Source organism: Antedon bifida, chromosome 4, assembly GCF_963402885.1.
Source record: "Antedon bifida chromosome 4, ecAntBifi1.1, whole genome shotgun sequence".
Lineage (NCBI taxonomy): Eukaryota > Metazoa > Echinodermata > Crinoidea > Comatulida > Antedonidae > Antedon > Antedon bifida.
This window is the reverse complement of record NC_136229.1, coordinates 6,110,415-6,129,773: the sequence shown is the minus strand read 5'-3', so window position 1 is coordinate 6,129,773 and position 19,359 is coordinate 6,110,415. Positions and strand designations below refer to the sequence as shown.

Sequence of the window (19,359 nt, the reverse complement as noted above, 5' to 3'; positions counted from 1 at the left end):
TCCTTTCTTCTCCTCTTTTTTGTTCTTTCCCTTCTTTACGTTCTCCTCATCCTCATTGTCTTCCTCCTCCTCCTCATCATCAAATCTTTGGAGTGGTGTCACATTAATGATATTGTTTGCTGCTTCAGGCTTTAAGTAAAACAAAACAGTAATTTTTATCTTTTATAAGTTAATAAATCTAGAATAAATTAATACGTCAGAGTATTATTATTCGTAATTACCATGTCCTTCTGTTTTTTTCCCTCTTTCTTTTTTTCTTTCTTTTCCTTCTTCTCCTCTTTCTTTTTTTCTTTCTTTTCGTTTTTTTCTTCATCTTTCTTTTCCTTCTGTTCTTTCTTCCTTTCTTTTTCTTCCTTCTTCTTTTCTTTCTTCTCCTCCTCTTTTTTGTTCTTTCCCTTCTTCACCTTTTTCTCATCTTCCTTGTCTTCCTCCTCCTCATCCTCATCATCAAATTGTTGGAGTGGTGTCACATTAATGATATTGTTTGCTGCTTCAGGCTTTAAGTAAACAAAATTGTCATTTTCATTTGTATAAATTAAATCGAGTAAATTAATACGTCAGAGTATTATTAATAGTAATTACCATGTTCTTCTGTCTTTTCTCCTCTTTCTTTTTTTCTTCCTTTTCCTTTTTCTCCTCATCTTTCTTTTGCTTCTTTTCTTTCTTTTTTTCCTTTTTATTCTTATTCTTTTCTTTTCTCTCCTCTTTTTTGTTCTCTCCATTCGTCACCTTCTCCTCGTCTTCCCAGTTTTCCCAGTCTTCCTCCTCGTCTTCAGATCGTTCGATTGGTATGACATTAATGATATTGCCTGCCACTTCAGACTTTGAGTAAAACAAAATGGTCAAGTTTATTTTCATCTGCAATTAAATTAATATAAAATAAATGAATAAATCAGAGTAATATAGTAATAATATATTGATTACCGTGCTATTGTTTTCCTTCTCCTCTTTCTTTTTTTCTTTCTTTTCTTTCTTCTCCTCATCCATCTTTTCCTTCTTCTCTTTCTTTTCCCTCTTCTCCTCCTCTTTCTTTTCATCCTTCTCCATTTGGTTCTTTCTTTTTTTCTCCTCCTTGTCCTGCTTCTTCTTCTTGTTATCCTCCTTGTTATCAGCTCCTTTCATTAGGTATGCATTATTCAGCTTACTCCCAGTGTCAATACTTGTGAGAGCACTAGACTATAGTGTAAATAAAATATAAAGTTATTGATAATACTTACTACCAGGCATGGTAAATGTTTAAGACAGGCAGCTGTTAGACCTAATTAGTATTCGTCATACCCTTTGAGCAAATCCATCGTAGAAAGTTTTAAGCATTTCTTCAGCTTCACCTGCAGTTGCCAAAGTAAACTCTTGGTCGTAACCATGATCAATAGCTACAGCAGCAGCATAGTTGGTGACAGCAGCTGCAGCGTCAGAGGCAGATGTAGCTGCAGAAGCAGCGTTGATGGTAGATACAGCGTTGGTGGCAGATGCAGCGGCAACTGGTATGACCTATAAAATGAATTTGTAACTGATTATTTAATCAAGTTTAATCAAATTTAATTAGTAAATGAAAAACAAAACATGAATGATGTAATGTAATGTAATAAAAATCAAATCATAAATGACGTCATCCGTCAATCGACTACCACATAAAACTTCAAACAACTATTCTATCTATCATTGATCAATCAATTATTAATCTATAATAAACTATAACATTCAATAAGTCAATCTCTAAAATTATTTTTACTAAAGAATTACAGCCTACATGATTGAATTATTATATTTATTTATCAATAATAATCAATACTAATAGGTGATTTTGATTATTTCAGTTTGATATCAATTTTAAGTTTCACTCATTTAGTACATTAATTCATTATTATTTATATAGTATTATTTTAATTGATGATAATTATAAATTTATTCAATCAAAAAGACCAATTATTAGTAAATAATAATAATTAATTGATACTTCTTTAAATATTAAAATGAATTTAATGAAACTAAAAGTTTTTTATTTATAACTAATAATTTATTAACAATTTATTTAAAGAATTGATCCAAATTATTAGTTTAAATAAATACTTAAATTCAATTCAATATTATATAAATTGTTATTAATTTGATTATGAAAACATAAAAATAAGAAACACAACATTCACAAATATAGTAGTGTTAGTGAAAACAAAACTCCATAGAAGTAATTATGAATATGTTATTGCAATATTTATTAATGAAAAAATATAAAGTAAAATATTAATTACACAAATATAATATAAATACACAACAAAACACAAAACGAGGTTTAGTACTTAATACTTTATTACTATACTGATAGTGAATATTATTCAATGAAAATTACAACATTATAACATAGGCATAATATTATATTTATAAGCATTCAAATTAAATTAAAATGAAGATAAAGCTTTTACATAACATTAACAAAACAACATGAGCCATTCACTCCAAAGCAAAGTGGCCAATCAAACCAATTAAAAATGAAGATATTTTACCCGTAGTGTTCTTTAGTCTTGATCTGTAAATCTGGCCAATATATAGGCGAATATAGTTATTGACAATACAATTTTAAATATATAAAAAAAATGGTAAAACCGTTCAGGCCTAGGCTAGGTCTATCTCAGAGATATATTTGTTGTATAAATCAGCTCACATACATAGCAACGCACAAAAAATGGTATTACAAAATTCACATCAAATGTATAATAATAGTGTAGCTTTACCCTTGAAATTATTCTTACTCTACTACTACTAGGCCCTAGGTTAACCAGCAAATTCATACGAGCAGGCTTCGCTACGCCAAACGCATTTGAGCAAAAATGGACAGTATTTCGCGTAACAAAATCAAGCGTGAAGCAGTTGCTCTGTCTGAGGATCGATTCGGCGCTCCCCCCTCCGATCCCGCGCCGAGACAACAACTGTAGTGGGTTAGCTATTATTATAATAGTTACTACAAATAATTAGCAATTATTATTGATATTATTATTTATTGTTCCCAGGCTAAGCCAAATCAAATGGCCAAAACCAGTTTCAATTAAGTCCATCGCGCAACAACGAGCCGACGATGGCTTCTTGAGATGAGGGTCTCTCCCTCCCACCAGGCCGGCACCACTACACACCCGCCGGATCGAGGCTAGAAACAAACTTTTTTTTCCGACAAATTACCGTTAATTATCGAACTTAAATAGTAGTATATGATCTGGAACAAAATCATTTGACTTTTAACTTACCACGTGTACGACGTTGGTCGAGTCTTCTTTACAACAGAGCATAGTTTTTTATCAGTGAGATACAATAATAAAGCTTGTTTATCAAACAAAACGCGAAAAGTAAAGTGTGAAGGAGGTGTGACGCACAGTAAACATACGTAACCAAGTAACCACGTACAACCTTGCGCGCCTTTTCATCAGCACATGCGCACAAACTAATGTTTTTAATAAAGCTTGATTACGTAACTTTAACTATGGAATGGTTTGACGGACGCGCGCATGGATAATCTGACAACCTGAACTTTCTTATTTTATATTTATTATTATATTTATTTATCAATAATAATCAATACTATTATTTATTAGGTGATTTTTATTATTTCAGTTTTTGTTTGATATCAAATTTAAGTTTCACTCATATTTAGTATATTACTTCATTAGGCCTATTATTTATTTTTTTATTATTTAAATTGATGATTAAATTATTATAAATGTATTCAATCAAACGTACCAATTATTAATAAAATAATAATAATTGATATTTCTTTGAATATTAAAATGAATTTAATGAATCTAAACGTTTTTGATTTATACCTAATAATATATTAACAATTTATTTAAATAATTGACCCAAATTATTAGTTTAAATAAATAAATTCAATTCAATATTATACAAACTGTTAGTTTGATTATGAAAACATAAAAATAAGAAACACAACATTCACAAATAATATAGTAGTGTTAGTGAAAACAAAACTTCACAGAAGTAATTATGAATATAATATTGCAATAGTTATTAGTGAGAAAAGTACATTAATTGCAACTCCACTAAAAGACAATATACATGTTCACTACCTGAAGTACAGCCCATATCTGTCGAGAACCAAATAACTCATTAACAAAACGAATGCTCTTTGCACAAGCCCGAAAACCATACTATCGTGACCCCTGGATTAAATTAAGCAATCTCCTTCAGTGCGATCCTAGAAGCTAACCCAGTCAAGGAAGCCCTTCAACAGTCGGACCCAGCATATATTTGGATGCTACAGATATTATATAATTAAAATACTTAACAACAAAACACCCGCCAGATCGAGGCTAGAAACGTTTCTTGAACGACAAATTACCGTTAATTATCGAACATAAATAGTAGTACTAGTAGGCCTATATGATCTGGAACAAAATAATTTGACTTTTAACTTACCACGTGGACGACGTTGGTCGAGTCTTCCTTACAACAGAGCATATTTTTATCACTATCAGTGAAATACAAAAAGCTTGTTCAATAAGCGCGAAAAGTAAAGTGTGAAGGATATTATTTATGGACGCACAGTAAACATACGTAACCAAGTAACCACGTACATAACCTTGCGCGCTTTTCATCAGCACATGCGCACAAACTAATGTTTTTAATAAAGCGTGATTACGTAACTTTAACTATGGTTTGACTACGGACGCATGGATAATCTGACAACCTGAACTTTCTTATTTTTCCTTGTTGAATGAAATTATTACGCGTCGTTAAAAAAAAAAATTAAACCAAATCTAAACTAAATCAATAGAGCTGCACTGATGAGATCTAATAAGATCGAAACAGTACTGTCTGCAGATTGTATATTATAAAGGATTTTTTGTCGAAAAATGAGCAAAATATCGGTTTTTTTTAAATTGAATTATGTGAAAATTTGCAATAAATGCATATATATTTATCTTTATGTTACATACCAGTTATTTTGAATAAATAAGAAGATGGTCAAAATTTGACTATTTTTCGAGAAAATCCAAGAGCTAGACGAAAAAACAGGGATTTTTTTTCGACAAAATCACCCAAAGTGAGGACTTTAAAAAAAAATCAATTTTTATGCGCTAATATTGGCATATATGTACGTATATTTATCATCATATTTTGATGCCACACGATAATTTTTTTTCGAATTATAAGATGGTCGAAATTTTAATTTTATTAATTTTCGGTGCTATTAATACATGGATTTTGGCCAAAATCACCCAATTTGCATCCCCCATGTGATATAATAACCAGTTCTTATTCGTTTACATAACTGATTATTATCATAATTGACATGCGCAGAACACAATATATGATGATTCTGCGCGGCTCTGTTGCTCTATAGTATAAGATGATACAGACAACAATATGCGCTTAGATAGCCATATTATCGCATAATATTGAATTTTAAAAAGTCGATATTTATGGCATTTTTCTAAAAAATCCCTGTATGGTGTACAAGTACAGGAATTTTTTCAAAAAATGGCAAATTTTCGACCCTTTTATTTTTCGAAAAAACTGGTTACTATAGCTCTATAAGATGGTACAAAACAATATATGCGCTTATATAGCCATATTATAGCATAATAATTGAATTTTAAAAAGTCGATATTTTGGGCATTTTTGGAATTTTTCGAAAAAATCTCTGTACTATCTGTACTAAGTACAGGGATTTTTTCCAAAAATTGCAAATTTTCGACGCTTTTATTTTTCGACAAAACTGGTTACTACGGCTCTATAAGATGATACAAAACAATATATGCGCCTATATAGCCATTATCGCATAATAATTGAATTTTAAATAGTCGATATTTCGGGCATTTTTGGAAAAAATCCCTGTAGGCCTACTATAATACAGGGATTTTTTCCAAAAATGTCAAATTTTCGACCCTTTTATTTTTCGACAAAACTGGTTACTATGGCTCTATAAGATGATACAAAACAATATATGCGCTTATATGGCCATATTATCGCATAATAATTGAATTTTAAATAGTCGATATTTCGGGCATTTTTCGAAAAAATCCCTGTACTATAGTACAGGGATTTTTTCCAAAAATGTCAAATTTTCGACCCTTTTATTTTTCGACAAAACTGTCTCTATAAGATGATACAAACAATATATACGCTTATATAGCCATATTATCGCATAATAATTGCATTTTAAATAGTCGATATTTCGGGCATTTTTGGAAAAAATCCCTGTACTATAGTACAGGGATTTTTTCCAAAAATAGCAAATTTTCGATCCTTTTATTTTTCGACAAAACTGGTTACTATGGCTCTATAAGATGATACAAAACAATATATGCGCTTATATAGCCATATTATCGCATAATAATTGAATTTTAAAAAGTCCTGATTTTATACAGTATAGGATTTTATAGGCAAACATTCGACCTTTTTAAAATTAAATTATTATGCAATAATATTGCTATATGAGCATATATTACGTTATTATCAGCTTATACTAGTGTCATAGGAAGAAGTTACGTTAACAATAAAACACATAAGGGTAACCTTAAACGTATACAGTTGTAACATGTGACGAACAACACTGTATCACGTAAGAGTAACCTTAAACGTATACAGTTGTAACATGTGACGAACAACACTGTATCACGTAAGGGTAACCTTAAACGTATACAGTTGTAACATGTGACGAACAACACGTATAACGTAAGGGTAACCTAAACGTATACAGTTGTAACATGTGACGAACAACACGTATCACGTAAGGGTAACCTTAAACGTATACAGTTGTAACATGTGACGAACAACACGTATCACGTAATATCCTACAATCGTATGATTAAAACTGATCGGATATCTACACATCTTAAAGTACATTAAGTTCAAAACTTGTCGGCGTGCCTCTGGTGACAATTAAAATAGTGGTTTCCAAATTCTAACCACAAACCCGTGAGTTGATTCATAAAGAAAATGACCTAATTTAAGTTGTACACGATGACAGAGACAAGAGGACAAGTAATTAACCTATTACAAAAACCAACCAACAGCTTATACTGTATGGCCGCTCTGCTTACAAATTAAAGGGTGGCTCAGGGTTTTGAATGTAGTATAAAATATAATTCTTCGATATATTGAGCTAATTTGCATATTTATAGCTTACAGGTGGTTGATTCGTATAATTAAAACAGATCGTACAACGATAACATAAAAGAGCCATACGACCAGAACGGAGGTGCTTAAATGCCACTATAATAAAAGACTTTGGTATCTGTCTACTTTTTTATATGGTACACATTACACAACTTTTAATTTTTAAGTATCTTCTTTTAAAGAAGATATTAAGCAGAAGAAATGTTTACAGTCAAAGACGCATGTGATTAAAGGGATATTTTCTGTTTCTAAAATACCCATACCATCACATTTAAGGCCAATTTACACAGACGATCGGTAACGGTAATAAAAAATAGTAGGACAAGCTACGCGGTTTTTCACTTACCGTTACTGCTCGTCTGTGTAAATTGGCCTTTAGCCGACGCAAACGATTCTTGAGATGTACCGGTAACGTAACGATTATAATATAAACAATTAAAAAAAAGTATTGAAATTGTTGTTCAGCTTAAAATTTATTGGTCTTACATTTAAAATAAAAACAGTTTTATAAACCGAAAAAAAAACACTTTAAACTCACTAATAAAAAAATTAATTAAATTGTTCCATCCAGAACAGGGAGCTTTTTATTTGCGACAGCCGACGATCAAACTACGTCATTCACTGCGCGTTTATTCACTGTACGCATGCGTAGATATTGGTACGTGTGTCCTCACTTCCTACCCGACCGTCCGTAGTTTGACGGGTTCCTCTAGGTCCAGTCGATAATCGACGACCCATTGATTGACCTGACCTAGGTAGGTCATCGGTCGTCGCAAATCGAAAGCACCCCCTCTCCCCACCCCCGTAATAGTTATTTATAACAACCAACACTAATTATATTAATGAGTAGGTTTGGATAAAAAAGGTAAAGCTATTTAAAATGGCAAATGCAGTTTTAATTAACCTAAACTCGCTAGTTGATTAGCAATAATACATTATCAAACCAAAATACCGACCATAAAGTGGACATTATTGGAGATTGTTTTTTCTTTCTTTAGAGGTAGTTCGAATAAATAAACAATAGTTTATGGTTTAATTACTCAAAAATAAATAACTTGTTATGGAACAAAATTTTGATAGATTTTATGCAATTCAATCTATGCTATACTCCTGTAAACCAACAACAAAATTAGTTTGTAAAGAAGCCCATGTTTATTCATAATGAAAATCTGTTTTTATTTTAATATTATAAAAATAATTTACGATGATGACCCTGTATACCGTTATTTACACGTGGTCTCAAATTGACCAATAATTGGCAGATATTAAAGGGGAGCTCCGTGCTTAAAATGTTTTACATGGTTTTATAAACCTTTGCCACAACAGTAATGATGACCCCACTTATTTTTGGACAGCGGTGAAGCAGAAAAATAATCGTGAAATACTCCCCTTTTTAGAAGTAGTCCAAGCATCGTGAATTCTCCACCCCCTCCTCAATTTTAAAAAGTAGTGTTACTTACAGGACTTTTTTGTTGGAAGGTTTAAATTTCTTAATAAACAATACAAGAATGGAGCTAACCTTTAAACAAAGCATACCATAAAGCTAGATTGTTAGTACTATAACTAATCAACAACATTTACAGCTGAAAAAGCATTCATAAAACAGTCCAATAATTACTGAATATGGTAGCAATGGAATCAAATATAGTAAAACAAATCACGTTTAATAGCTAGCTGTTTAGTACTGTACAAACACTTTTTAAGCGAATAAATAAATCTATATTTATCTATATCTATACTGTATAGATGTTGTCAATATAGAAAAACCGAAATCTATAAATTGCATTGAAACTGAAATCCTTGAAACTAGGGTCACACCCAAAATATACAATTTTCACTAGTTTACTAGGAAAGGAACCTCGGGGGAAGATCCACTTGTGTCCCTCCCCCACCAACACCCCCACCATCCCCACCTTCTAGGTAACAAAAACACAATTTTTACCGTTTTTGTTATATCAGTTTACTTGGGTCATAGCCTCTGCCGTTGTAACAAAAATATGTTCTTACACTCATACAGTTGTAACCCTAATGATACCTTAAACATTACATGTTTTAAGGAATTATTTTTTCCATTTTGATAATTCGATTTTGTTGAATAGGGGCAAAAAACCAGCCATCATTTTGAGTTCACTAAAATGGTAAAGTAGAGACTTTAATTGCTATAAAAAAGCAATTCTCGCTTCCTGACTTGTATTCACTCCAAATACTTAGCATGTTGCTGTAATTATGAACATACATTATTTGACGCAAGTTCGTGAGTTTTTTGTCTCTTAGGACTGGGTTCAGAATGTTCACAAGACGTCGAGTCTGACATACTTGATTTGGACGAGCACGCTGGTTCGTACAATGCTCGGTCAATGCCAAGAAACTGGCAGGCGTTGTCAGCCAACAACTTGTCCTGAAATATTATATATAAATATTAGAAGCATTTAGTTAATATAAGAAAATGTATACACCTTTGTGACACATTATTTTTTGTGCAAAAGAAAAAAAAACAACAACAAAACAAGGTGCCTGATACTCCTATTAAAGGGACACTTTTTTGGGTCCCGAAGGTGTCCTCTAATACTGTCAATACATTAACTAGGGAACAAAAATACTTTATTATTAACACTACTTCGGGCAACACACCTCCTATTCAGGGGAAACTTCTATTAAAGGGACACTTTTGGGTTTCGGAGGTGTCCTTTAACACTGTATGTATTCAATAAATTAACTAAGGAACAAAAAGACTTCATTATTAACACTACATCTGACAATACACACTGTATTCAGGGGATACTGTACTCCTATTAAAGGGAAATGTTATTGGGTCCTGAAGTTGTCCTCTAATACTGTATGTATTTCAATAAACTAACTAGAGAACAAAAAGACTTTATTATTAACACTACATCTGGCAAACACACCCCCTATTCAGGGGATACACCGATTAAAGGAACACTTTTTTTGGGTCTCGGAGGTGTCCTCTAATACTAATTTAGGGAACAAAAAGACTTTATTATTAAAACTACATCTGGCAACACATCTATTCACGGGATACTCCTATTAAAGGGACACTTGTATGGGTTTCAGAGGTGTTCCCTAATACTGCATGTATTCAATAAATTAACCAGAGAACAAAAAGACTATTAACACACTACATCTGGCAACACAATAACTTTACATTTGTAATAATAGCAACATAAATTAAGACAGAGAGAGTTAACCTTACATAACCTTTTGTACACCATGTTTCAATTTAAAGAAATAATCATTACTGAGTGAGAATAAAACAAGACATGACAAACTGTGTGTTACCCATCTAGAACTAATTACTTTCATTACTAACAGGTTAATTGGTTCAATCAATGTGGGTAATAATAGTAAATTAGGTTCTATTTAGAGAGGTTTGACAACATCATGACTACGCTAAAAAGTTACTGTTCGTGAGTCAAAAAGTAATCGGGTAATAAGGTACTGGTACTGGTACTGGTTCAAATAACCGTCTCACAGAGACATCTGGTAGCCATTGACTTAAAGTTGGCATTTGGATGTGTTACTTTTAAATGTAGGCCTACAGTATGAGAGTGACTACTACCAAATTACACAGTCACAAAACAACTTATAAACAGTTCATATATACAGTTAAAACATTGCTGGGAATTATAAATTTCTGTTGAAGCAGGCTCTAATGAAGTTGCATCTAGTAATAAGCATTTTTTTTTTTGAGAATAATTTTTAAATTACTGCTATTTAGAGAATAAAATATTCAGAAAAATATTTAATTTATGAATGAATATAATCATGAATTGTACTACAGTATATATATATATATATATTAAATTCAACTGATAAATAGCCCTCATTATAGTTAAAGGGGGTCATATACATTTGCACATGAAACTGAAAAGTCAGCAATGATACACGCACAATTCGATACGAACCTGAACTACAGCCGGATCGGAGCAGTTAAATCTGATTTTTAAAGTATCAAATCACAATCTCTGCATTCAATAGTGAACAAATTTATTATTATTGGCTGTTGCAATTTAAATACTCCACAAATCAATTTTTAACCATAGAGGGTGCCATCAATATTTTTACAAGCGTCTATATAGAAAGTTGAGTACATACCTTAAGATTATCACTGAAATCATTCATTGATTGTATTAGTTTTCCGGGATGATGTTCTCCTAATGGGAACGGATAATCACTTCCAAGCACAATATTGTCCTGAAATATAATATTAATCAATTGGCCGCAGTGTTGAAACATATATTGGCTCTTGTTCATTTCACATGAACGTGTCCCCTGAATAGAAGTGTCCCCTGAATAAAGGTGTCCCCTGAATAGGTGTCCCTTGAATAGAGGTGTCCCCTGAATAAAGGTGTCCTCAATATAGAGGTGTCTCCTGAATAGAGGTGTCTCCTGAATAGAGGTGTCCCCTGAATAGAGGTGTCCCTTGGATAGGTGTCCCCTGAACAGAGGTGTCCTCTGAATAGAGGTGTCCTCTGAATAGAGGTGTCCCCTGGATAGAGGTGTCCCCTGAATAGGTGTCCCCTGAATAGGTGTCCCCTGAACAGAGGTGTCCCTTGAACAGAGGTGTCCCCTGAATAGAGGTGTCCCCTGGATAGAGGTGTTCTCTGAATAGCGGTGTTCCCTGAATAGAGGTGTCCTGAAGGAGTGGTCTCTACTGTACTGTGTACTCTACTGTAAGTGTGAATGGAACTTTGATTACAAAAAGATAAATACCTTTCCTATGACATTAACAAGCAGCCTCAGAGCCTCAGGATCGTGTACTAATGAATCTGTGTAGACGCGCCCCAAGTAATTACGTGGATTTACTTCACACTCAACAGCACAGAGATCAGGCCTTACATTGAATCCATGTTCAATCCTGCCAATAGTACATGGGAACGAACCTCCTGTAAAATAAAGAGATTGAAACACAATGTAGATATATACTTTAACAGCCATGTCTTTTTAAAATAAAATTACTATTTTTATTTTTCTGCAACCCAACGGATCATTCTTCATCTAAGTTCATTTCTGAACTTATTCAACCTTATGTTCCTAAGCGGTCTCTGAGATCTAGATCTGAGTCTCTTCTTGCCCATATATTTCATCCTTCCACTAAGTTTTATGGAAATCGTTCATTTTCTTCGGCATCTGTTTCTCTATAGAATGCGTTGCCTATTGAAATCCGTCGGGCTACTTCCACCAGTGTCTTCAAATCTCTCCTCAAAACCCACCTTTTTAATTTGTAATTTTTCTGTCTTTGTAAAGCGCATTGAGGCTTTCAGCATAATGAGCTATATCAAGTACCAGTTATTATTATTATTATTTTTATCATTTATGAAATATTTAGCCCTCCCACACCCCCAAAACTATAATCTATAATGCTGGATCCGTCGTTGCAATAGCTAAATGACCAATCAAAAGATATGTGTTATTAGAACTGTCAATTCACCTACATTGCGGCTTACGTCCTTGCGTTGCATCCTAGTGAAAACCAAGTTTCAATAGACATTAGACATGTATTAATACATACATTACCCCCTGTTCATTTCACAGTATCTCTTAATAGTGGCATCCCATACATTTTTATACAGGAGGTAAATAAAAAAAATGTACATACCTCCGTGAGCAAAGCAAACTTTCAACTTTGGGAACCTTTCCAACACTCCACCAAAAATAAGGGAGCACATTGCTGTAGCCGTTTCTGCTGGCATGCCAACTAACCATGGCAACCAATATTTCGACATTCTCCCTGACATCTCCATGTCCCATGGATGCACAAAAATGGAACAGTCCAACTCCTCAGCTGCCTACAATAATGAAGTAGAATATATTATTTATTTATATTATTTTATTTGTTTTTATTTTGTTTTTATTTATTTAGGCAAATTTAGCCAAGGATAACCATAAGCGAATTCATTCACTATCCTTCTTAATGGTGGCAATCCTGTTCATAAGACAACATAAGTCTTAATAATCTCATCATGCTTCTAAAGTCTCTCGAAAATCCAAACATACAGTACATAAACAAAGTCTTTCAGAGTGGAGTTGTAAATTGTCATTAGAAAAAATCCTGACATACAGTATGATAGGACTTGAACCCAGGACCCTTGGATTGGTAGCGAAGCATCATAACCACCAAGCCATGACCCCACTTATTTGTACTACCAATGTTGATATCTTTTATAATAGTATATAATATTAAAAATAGCATATAATTACTTCTTTCCATTCCATAATTTTACATCACTTTAATTTGCAACGGTATTTTATACTAATATTGTATATTTATTACTGTAGTTAAAGATGTATTGTCCCCCTGAAAAATAATTTTTACAATTTTTTTGTTGAATATGTCATTTTAATGTCACATAATAGTTATCCACTTTGACCAAAAATTGGATCTAAACAAAATGTATTTACCTGAAAAAACTGTAATTTGAAGCAAAAAAAATGGTCAAATTGGCTGCCAGCCAATGGGTTTTTGGTTGAATTTAACCATTTATTATGTTATTTAATAAGTAAAAACATTTTTTTTTTCGTTCTTTTTCTACGGAAGTACCTATTCAAAGTCTGATTTAATTAATCTTCATTTTTTATGTTTTTGGGGGACAATATATCTTTAAGTTTCTACCAGTGGCGATCAATTGAAATAAATAAATTAATGAACTAAATTGTATATTTGATATCTTATCTGTTATATTATCCCATTAAACAAGTTTGTCTTCATCATGCTTCTAAAGTCTCTTGATAATCTTAATATATTCAAGTTCCACTAGATGCAATTTCTTTTGATTATACCTCATAAATTCTCCCGATGTTACATTTCTGTCCTTTTTAAAATACTTACAGCGAAAAATGACTGAAGTTCTGGTGCGTCTAAATTCCAATCATTTACGTGAGATCCAATTTCAATTCCTGGAAATCCAAGTTCCTAAAAAAAATGAATAACATTATGTTTTAAAATAAAATGACAAAAAAGATTGACGTTTCCGGGTCATTATGGGACAATTCTCACAAATTAAAGGAGTAAAATTAACAACTATACAGAGCACCAAAGGGTGACAGGAAATATTTAAATATAAATAAAAATTGAAAAAGAGCTTTTAAAACTATTGTTTAAGGAGGCAAGTAAATATTATATTTATTCATTTAACTTTCCTTTTCTTTCAAATAAGCAGCACAAACTGGTGATTAAAAAATAATGAAAAATAGAAAATGATATCATTATCAATACAAATAAACTTAAAAAGTCAATTAGTAATATAGAACAGAGATGTAAAAAAAATTAAAAGCTAACTCAAATAACACAAACATAGATATGAATATACAAAAAAGAAAAACAAAATTATATTTGATTTAATAAACAATTAAAGTGGTTTAACCTAGATAATTTATTTTGTATTGTACCAACATAAGGAAAAGCTGCCAGTGAATATAAAATATGATATTTAACTTTTATAAGGGTATTAATATTAAACAGTGCCCAAGTGGGAGGGAGTCTTTGTGACTGAGTGATGTATATTAATATTATAAATAACTTAACCTAATTAAAGTCTCTTTAGCCCAATTTTAGAAATAGTAATATAATGTTTTTTGAAGGAATATTGTCTTTGTTTTAAATTACAGTGATTTTTTAAGTGCATCACAAATGTTTTAATCATTTATAGGCCGCTAAGTGGACAGACTAAGATGATTAGTTAAAATATGTCTTATTTTTTTTCAGAGACAATTGTAGATAGTTATGATTTGGTGACGAAAAACATATTTTTCAATGAGCTGTGACAAATTTAGTTTATAATTCATTTTTTATATGATTGGCATTCATATTTTATTACTTTATAATCTTGTTTTTGTGTATAGGTTGTAGGCATAGCAAGCAGAAGATTCCTAGTTTGACTGACTATTTAATCATTTTACAGATTTCCTAATAATATCTTAATCAACACATTACAGGGCTGTACGAAGGATTTTATTTGAGTGGGTACAGATTAATATATTTTGGACCATTTTCATAATATAATGTATAATACACTACAGATTTATTTTAAGACCCTGACCTTTTGCAATTTGGGGGGGGGGGGGGGCCTGCATTATTCATAACATTTAGTTTTTAGTTATCTGTATTAAATGCGTCTTAATATTTTTTGATGAGACACAATAAATGGTTTACTGTAATAAATGGTTTACTACAAGATTAATTAATCAATTTCAAGTATATCACTTCTGGGCATTTTAGAGTTTATGTGTATATGTGTCATTGAAATAATATAATCTCCATTTATAACTGTGGTGTGTTCCAGAAAACCGATATAAGGTTATTAACACTGTCAGTGACCCTTATTCTAACCAAAGATTTTGGAAGCCTAGATGTCAAATTCTATATATTTCCATTCACATTCTCAATATATTTTATCTAAAAAATATATAATATACATTTATACTAAATATTTGTCTTGTTTTTTTTAATTATTAATCTGTTTAAAAATTGTTGAACAAGCCCGGCGGCCCTCTGGTAGAGAATTTCTCCGTAAGATCCACCTTCACTGTCACCTAGTACGCCCTCTAGCCTTCGGCTTAATATCATCTCTATGTTTTTAACACACTATACTACTATTTACTACAATAGCATATCTTTGAAAAATCAATTTTACAGTTATTAAGTGTTGTACCTTTATACATCTGGTCATTTCTTGAATAGCAAGATCTGGTGCTTGCAGCGGAACCGTTCCAAGACCAATGAAGCGCTTTGGGTGTGTTTTAACAGTAGTCGCCAAGTCATCGTTGATGATTTTACAAAGATCTAAGGCATCTTCAGGTTTTGCCCAGTAGCTAAACATGATTGGTACGGTGGAGAGAGCTTGCACGGTTACCCCTGAAAAGAAATAATAATATCAAATTATTTCTATTCTATGTATGTTTCTGTATGTACTAACAGTACTAGTATTATCAATTATCTATTAACATCAAAGAGCACCAATAGCAATAGGATTGTAAACAGGAATTGTATTATGGGCGTGTGACAATGTGTGTTGGACTACTGATTGTGAGATCATGGGTTCGAATCCAACGCTTGTCACATTGCTTGTATCCTTAGGAAAGACACTTTCCACCCAAGTGTACAAATGGGTACCTGGTAAAGTCATCAAGACACAACTTTGCGCTGATTACTAGCTGCATTGGTACTCTTTTTATCACCGCTTTGATCTTCATGAAATAGAGCGCTATATAAATGTCGCATTATATATAATCTAAAAATGCCAACTTTATGTCAATGGCTACCGGATGTCTCTAAATTGTAGAAGGTTAATTGAACCAATACCAGTATTATGGGAGTATGTTTCCATATGTGTTTGATCAAAACATGACTGGGGTAATAATATGTACAGCGCTTAGAGGTTTCACAACATTAGGCGCTTTATAAATCCAAGATATTATTATTAATTAAAATGGATGACAATTGACAGAACCCCTATTATAATTAAGAAGACTCCTTCAGGAACCCAGCAGCTCCTTCTTAATAGTGGTGTCCTCTGAATAGGGTTGGTAGTATTGTTAAACCATGTATTTTATACAACTGTATAGTAAAATTTGGATCTTTATCATAGATGACAGAAATGGTTATATATTTTTTACTACACTTCCTCCTCTGGGACACCCCTATTTTGGGGTCACTTTTCTGTGACAGAAATGAGCGGCAATATCGTACACACTGTAGGTAAACTTTTATTTAGGAGACAGCATGCAACAGCACTAGCATGTGGGGAAATCCCTATCAAGGAAAACCACCTATCGAGGGGACACTCATATTAAGGAGACATCCATTTGCTGGGTACTCTATTAAAAAAAGTTGATACAGTATATAAAATATTTTCTTTTTTCTTTTTATTTATTTACCCAAAAATAAATTACAAACATAGTAAACATAAATAAGAAACGTAATAAATCATGGAAAGGGCTAAAAAATAGTCAAATCTGGTCAGGTTCAGCACCTAAAGGGCTAAAAAATAGTCAAATCTGGTCAAGTTCAGCACCTAAAAATTAAAAAGACAATATTGCTAAAAATAATCAAATTACATAATTCCTGTTTTACCTGTTTCATCCATTTCCTTGATCCTGGTGTCGGGATCCCAGCAATTCTGATCAATAACACGGAATAACTTGCCATCCTTCATCATTTTTGCCTTTCCTTCACAATGGTGGTGGAGCTGGATCCAGCCGCCATAACCATACCTCTGCAAACAAAATAAAGTTCATTTTATAACACACCTAAAGTATAATTGTCATTTGATTGGCTGATTTCATTATGTGGCATTGACTATTTCGTCCCATTCAATAAATAAAGTTTATTAATCAATGTTACTTATAAATAATTAACGGCCAGCTTTTTAAAACAATATTTTAAAACTTTGTGTCAATTAATATGACACAAAAAAGAAACATGTAATTGTATAAAGCTTACACCAAACAAAATGTAGAGGTACTGCCCATTTGAAGAGTTAAAAAATTGAACACAAATTTGGTTTTTAGTATTTTATTTACACCAGAGCCTACTTTTTAAACAAAATTGAAGAAAAAAAATCATGAAGGAAAAATACTAAGCAAATCCCTTTCTGTGTAGAAGGTGAGTCACAAACCTCTTACCCTATTGGATGAAATGAGACTGACTAAGCAATATGATCAGGAGAGTACACCCTACAGTTCACAATGCAGTGACCTAATTTCATTTCAGCCAATAGGCAAACAGATTTAGTGACACACCTCCTACACAGAGAAAGGGATTTGCTTGAAAATTGTAATACTGTATTATTATGAAACCTATATTATTATTAATAATTATGAATCATCTTTTTCAACTAAACTGTTACTATTTAAGTCACTGTTTTTTTTTTTATAGCTTAATTCATATTTTTTAGGTATATCCTCAAAGTGGTATTTATTTATTGATTTCAACAATATTTTACGAGGGTGGTCCATCTCCATGGTCCATCCAGTCAATGCTGATCATTAGTTTTTAGGGACCCTCACAAAAAAATACAATTAATGTACGATGAGACATTGAGAGACATGTCATAAACATGTATTGTAACAATAAAATAAAATAAAAATAAATAGTATGGCAATAATGTTGACAACTAAACAACAAGTCTAATCTATATTAAACAATACTACTAAACTGTAGAGCTAGGCCCAGTCCATATGCTAAATGTATTCCCAGTTCAACACTGGAGGAACAATGGAACACTACGTCTACGTGACACACAATAGCTCATAGCGTGAAGGCTAAACGTGTTCAATTTAATCAGTATAATTACACTCACCTCTTTTAAGTCAGGCCATCTTTTTGGTAGAATATGATTATGAATGTCAATTTTCATATTTGAGAATGTATAATTAACTGATATAGTACGTTTTTCTCAATAAAACACAAACCAATTTAACGAAGTATAAACCGGAGCGAAACCTTTCCTTTGACGATCATCCGCGAATAATATTTTGCTATTAGGTCATCAGAGGTCAATACATATTGTTAGTCTGTGTCGCAGCCGTTGGTAATAATTATTCTTCCAAACATACCGCGCGGCGTTCAAACTAGTGACACATATAATACAACGCAATATAACTCTTTCTCATTGAATAATTCGTACAAATAATGTCTGTATAATAATACAAAAATATCAATTTTAAAATAATCAACAATGAAATGATCGAAGAATGAATAGGCATAAGACTGGTTCTCACTTGACGTAAATGCAAGGACGGTCGGAGGAACGCGCTGCAAGTAATTTGACCAATCATGACGCGATGATCATCCGAAATGAACATTATGTTACGTGTTCAATACAATAATATTGTGTGGCGCGCCTCTGACGTCGTTGCGTTGCGTCCAAACTACTTGCTGTAAGAACCTACCATGTGTGATGGTATGCGACGGTGGGTAATCGTTAATATACACAGTGCTGATCTCTTTAGTGCTTTTAAGCACATAAGCTCACTAATAATAGTAATAATATTAAGAATAATAATATACTAGGCCGATATAATTTGTTTCTTACCTCTAAAACATTTCCAATGCATAGTGATTCAAAAATTATAAGTGAAGAAATAAAACAATAAAAGTCAATTCGTTTGTTTGGGACACGTGACATTTATTAAATCTACAATTAAATAATCTACATTTTGTTATTAATCAGTGACATCATGCGAAGATACATACATTTGACGCACGTGTTTTAT

The 19,359-nt window shown here is 32.3% G+C and overlaps 2 protein-coding genes across 2 annotated transcripts; both read right to left on the bottom strand.

The window, feature by feature from the left end:
* Positions 1 to 169: 169 nt before the first annotated feature.
* Positions 170 to 3,340, bottom strand: LOC144840929 (uncharacterized). Its single transcript, XM_078697022.1, has 6 exons — positions 3,237 to 3,340; positions 1,279 to 1,491; positions 925 to 1,176; positions 583 to 822; positions 405 to 497; positions 170 to 178 (listed from the first exon to the last, which is right to left on the bottom strand). The coding sequence occupies exons 1-6, from the start codon at positions 3,276 to 3,278 to the stop codon at positions 170 to 172; spliced, it is 849 nt and encodes a 282-aa protein (XP_078553148.1). The 5' UTR covers positions 3,279 to 3,340.
* A 4,239-nt stretch (positions 3,341 to 7,579) lies between these two features.
* Positions 7,580 to 18,588, bottom strand: LOC144841301 (2-amino-3-carboxymuconate-6-semialdehyde decarboxylase-like). Its single transcript, XM_078697587.1, has 8 exons — positions 18,444 to 18,588; positions 17,216 to 17,357; positions 15,795 to 15,997; positions 13,973 to 14,056; positions 12,743 to 12,932; positions 11,857 to 12,029; positions 11,239 to 11,337; positions 7,580 to 9,523 (listed from the first exon to the last, which is right to left on the bottom strand). Exons 1-8 carry the CDS (start codon positions 18,498 to 18,500, stop codon positions 9,350 to 9,352), a joined length of 1,122 nt encoding a protein of 373 aa, XP_078553713.1. The 5' UTR covers positions 18,501 to 18,588; the 3' UTR covers positions 7,580 to 9,349.
* Positions 18,589 to 19,359: the final 771 nt, after the last annotated feature.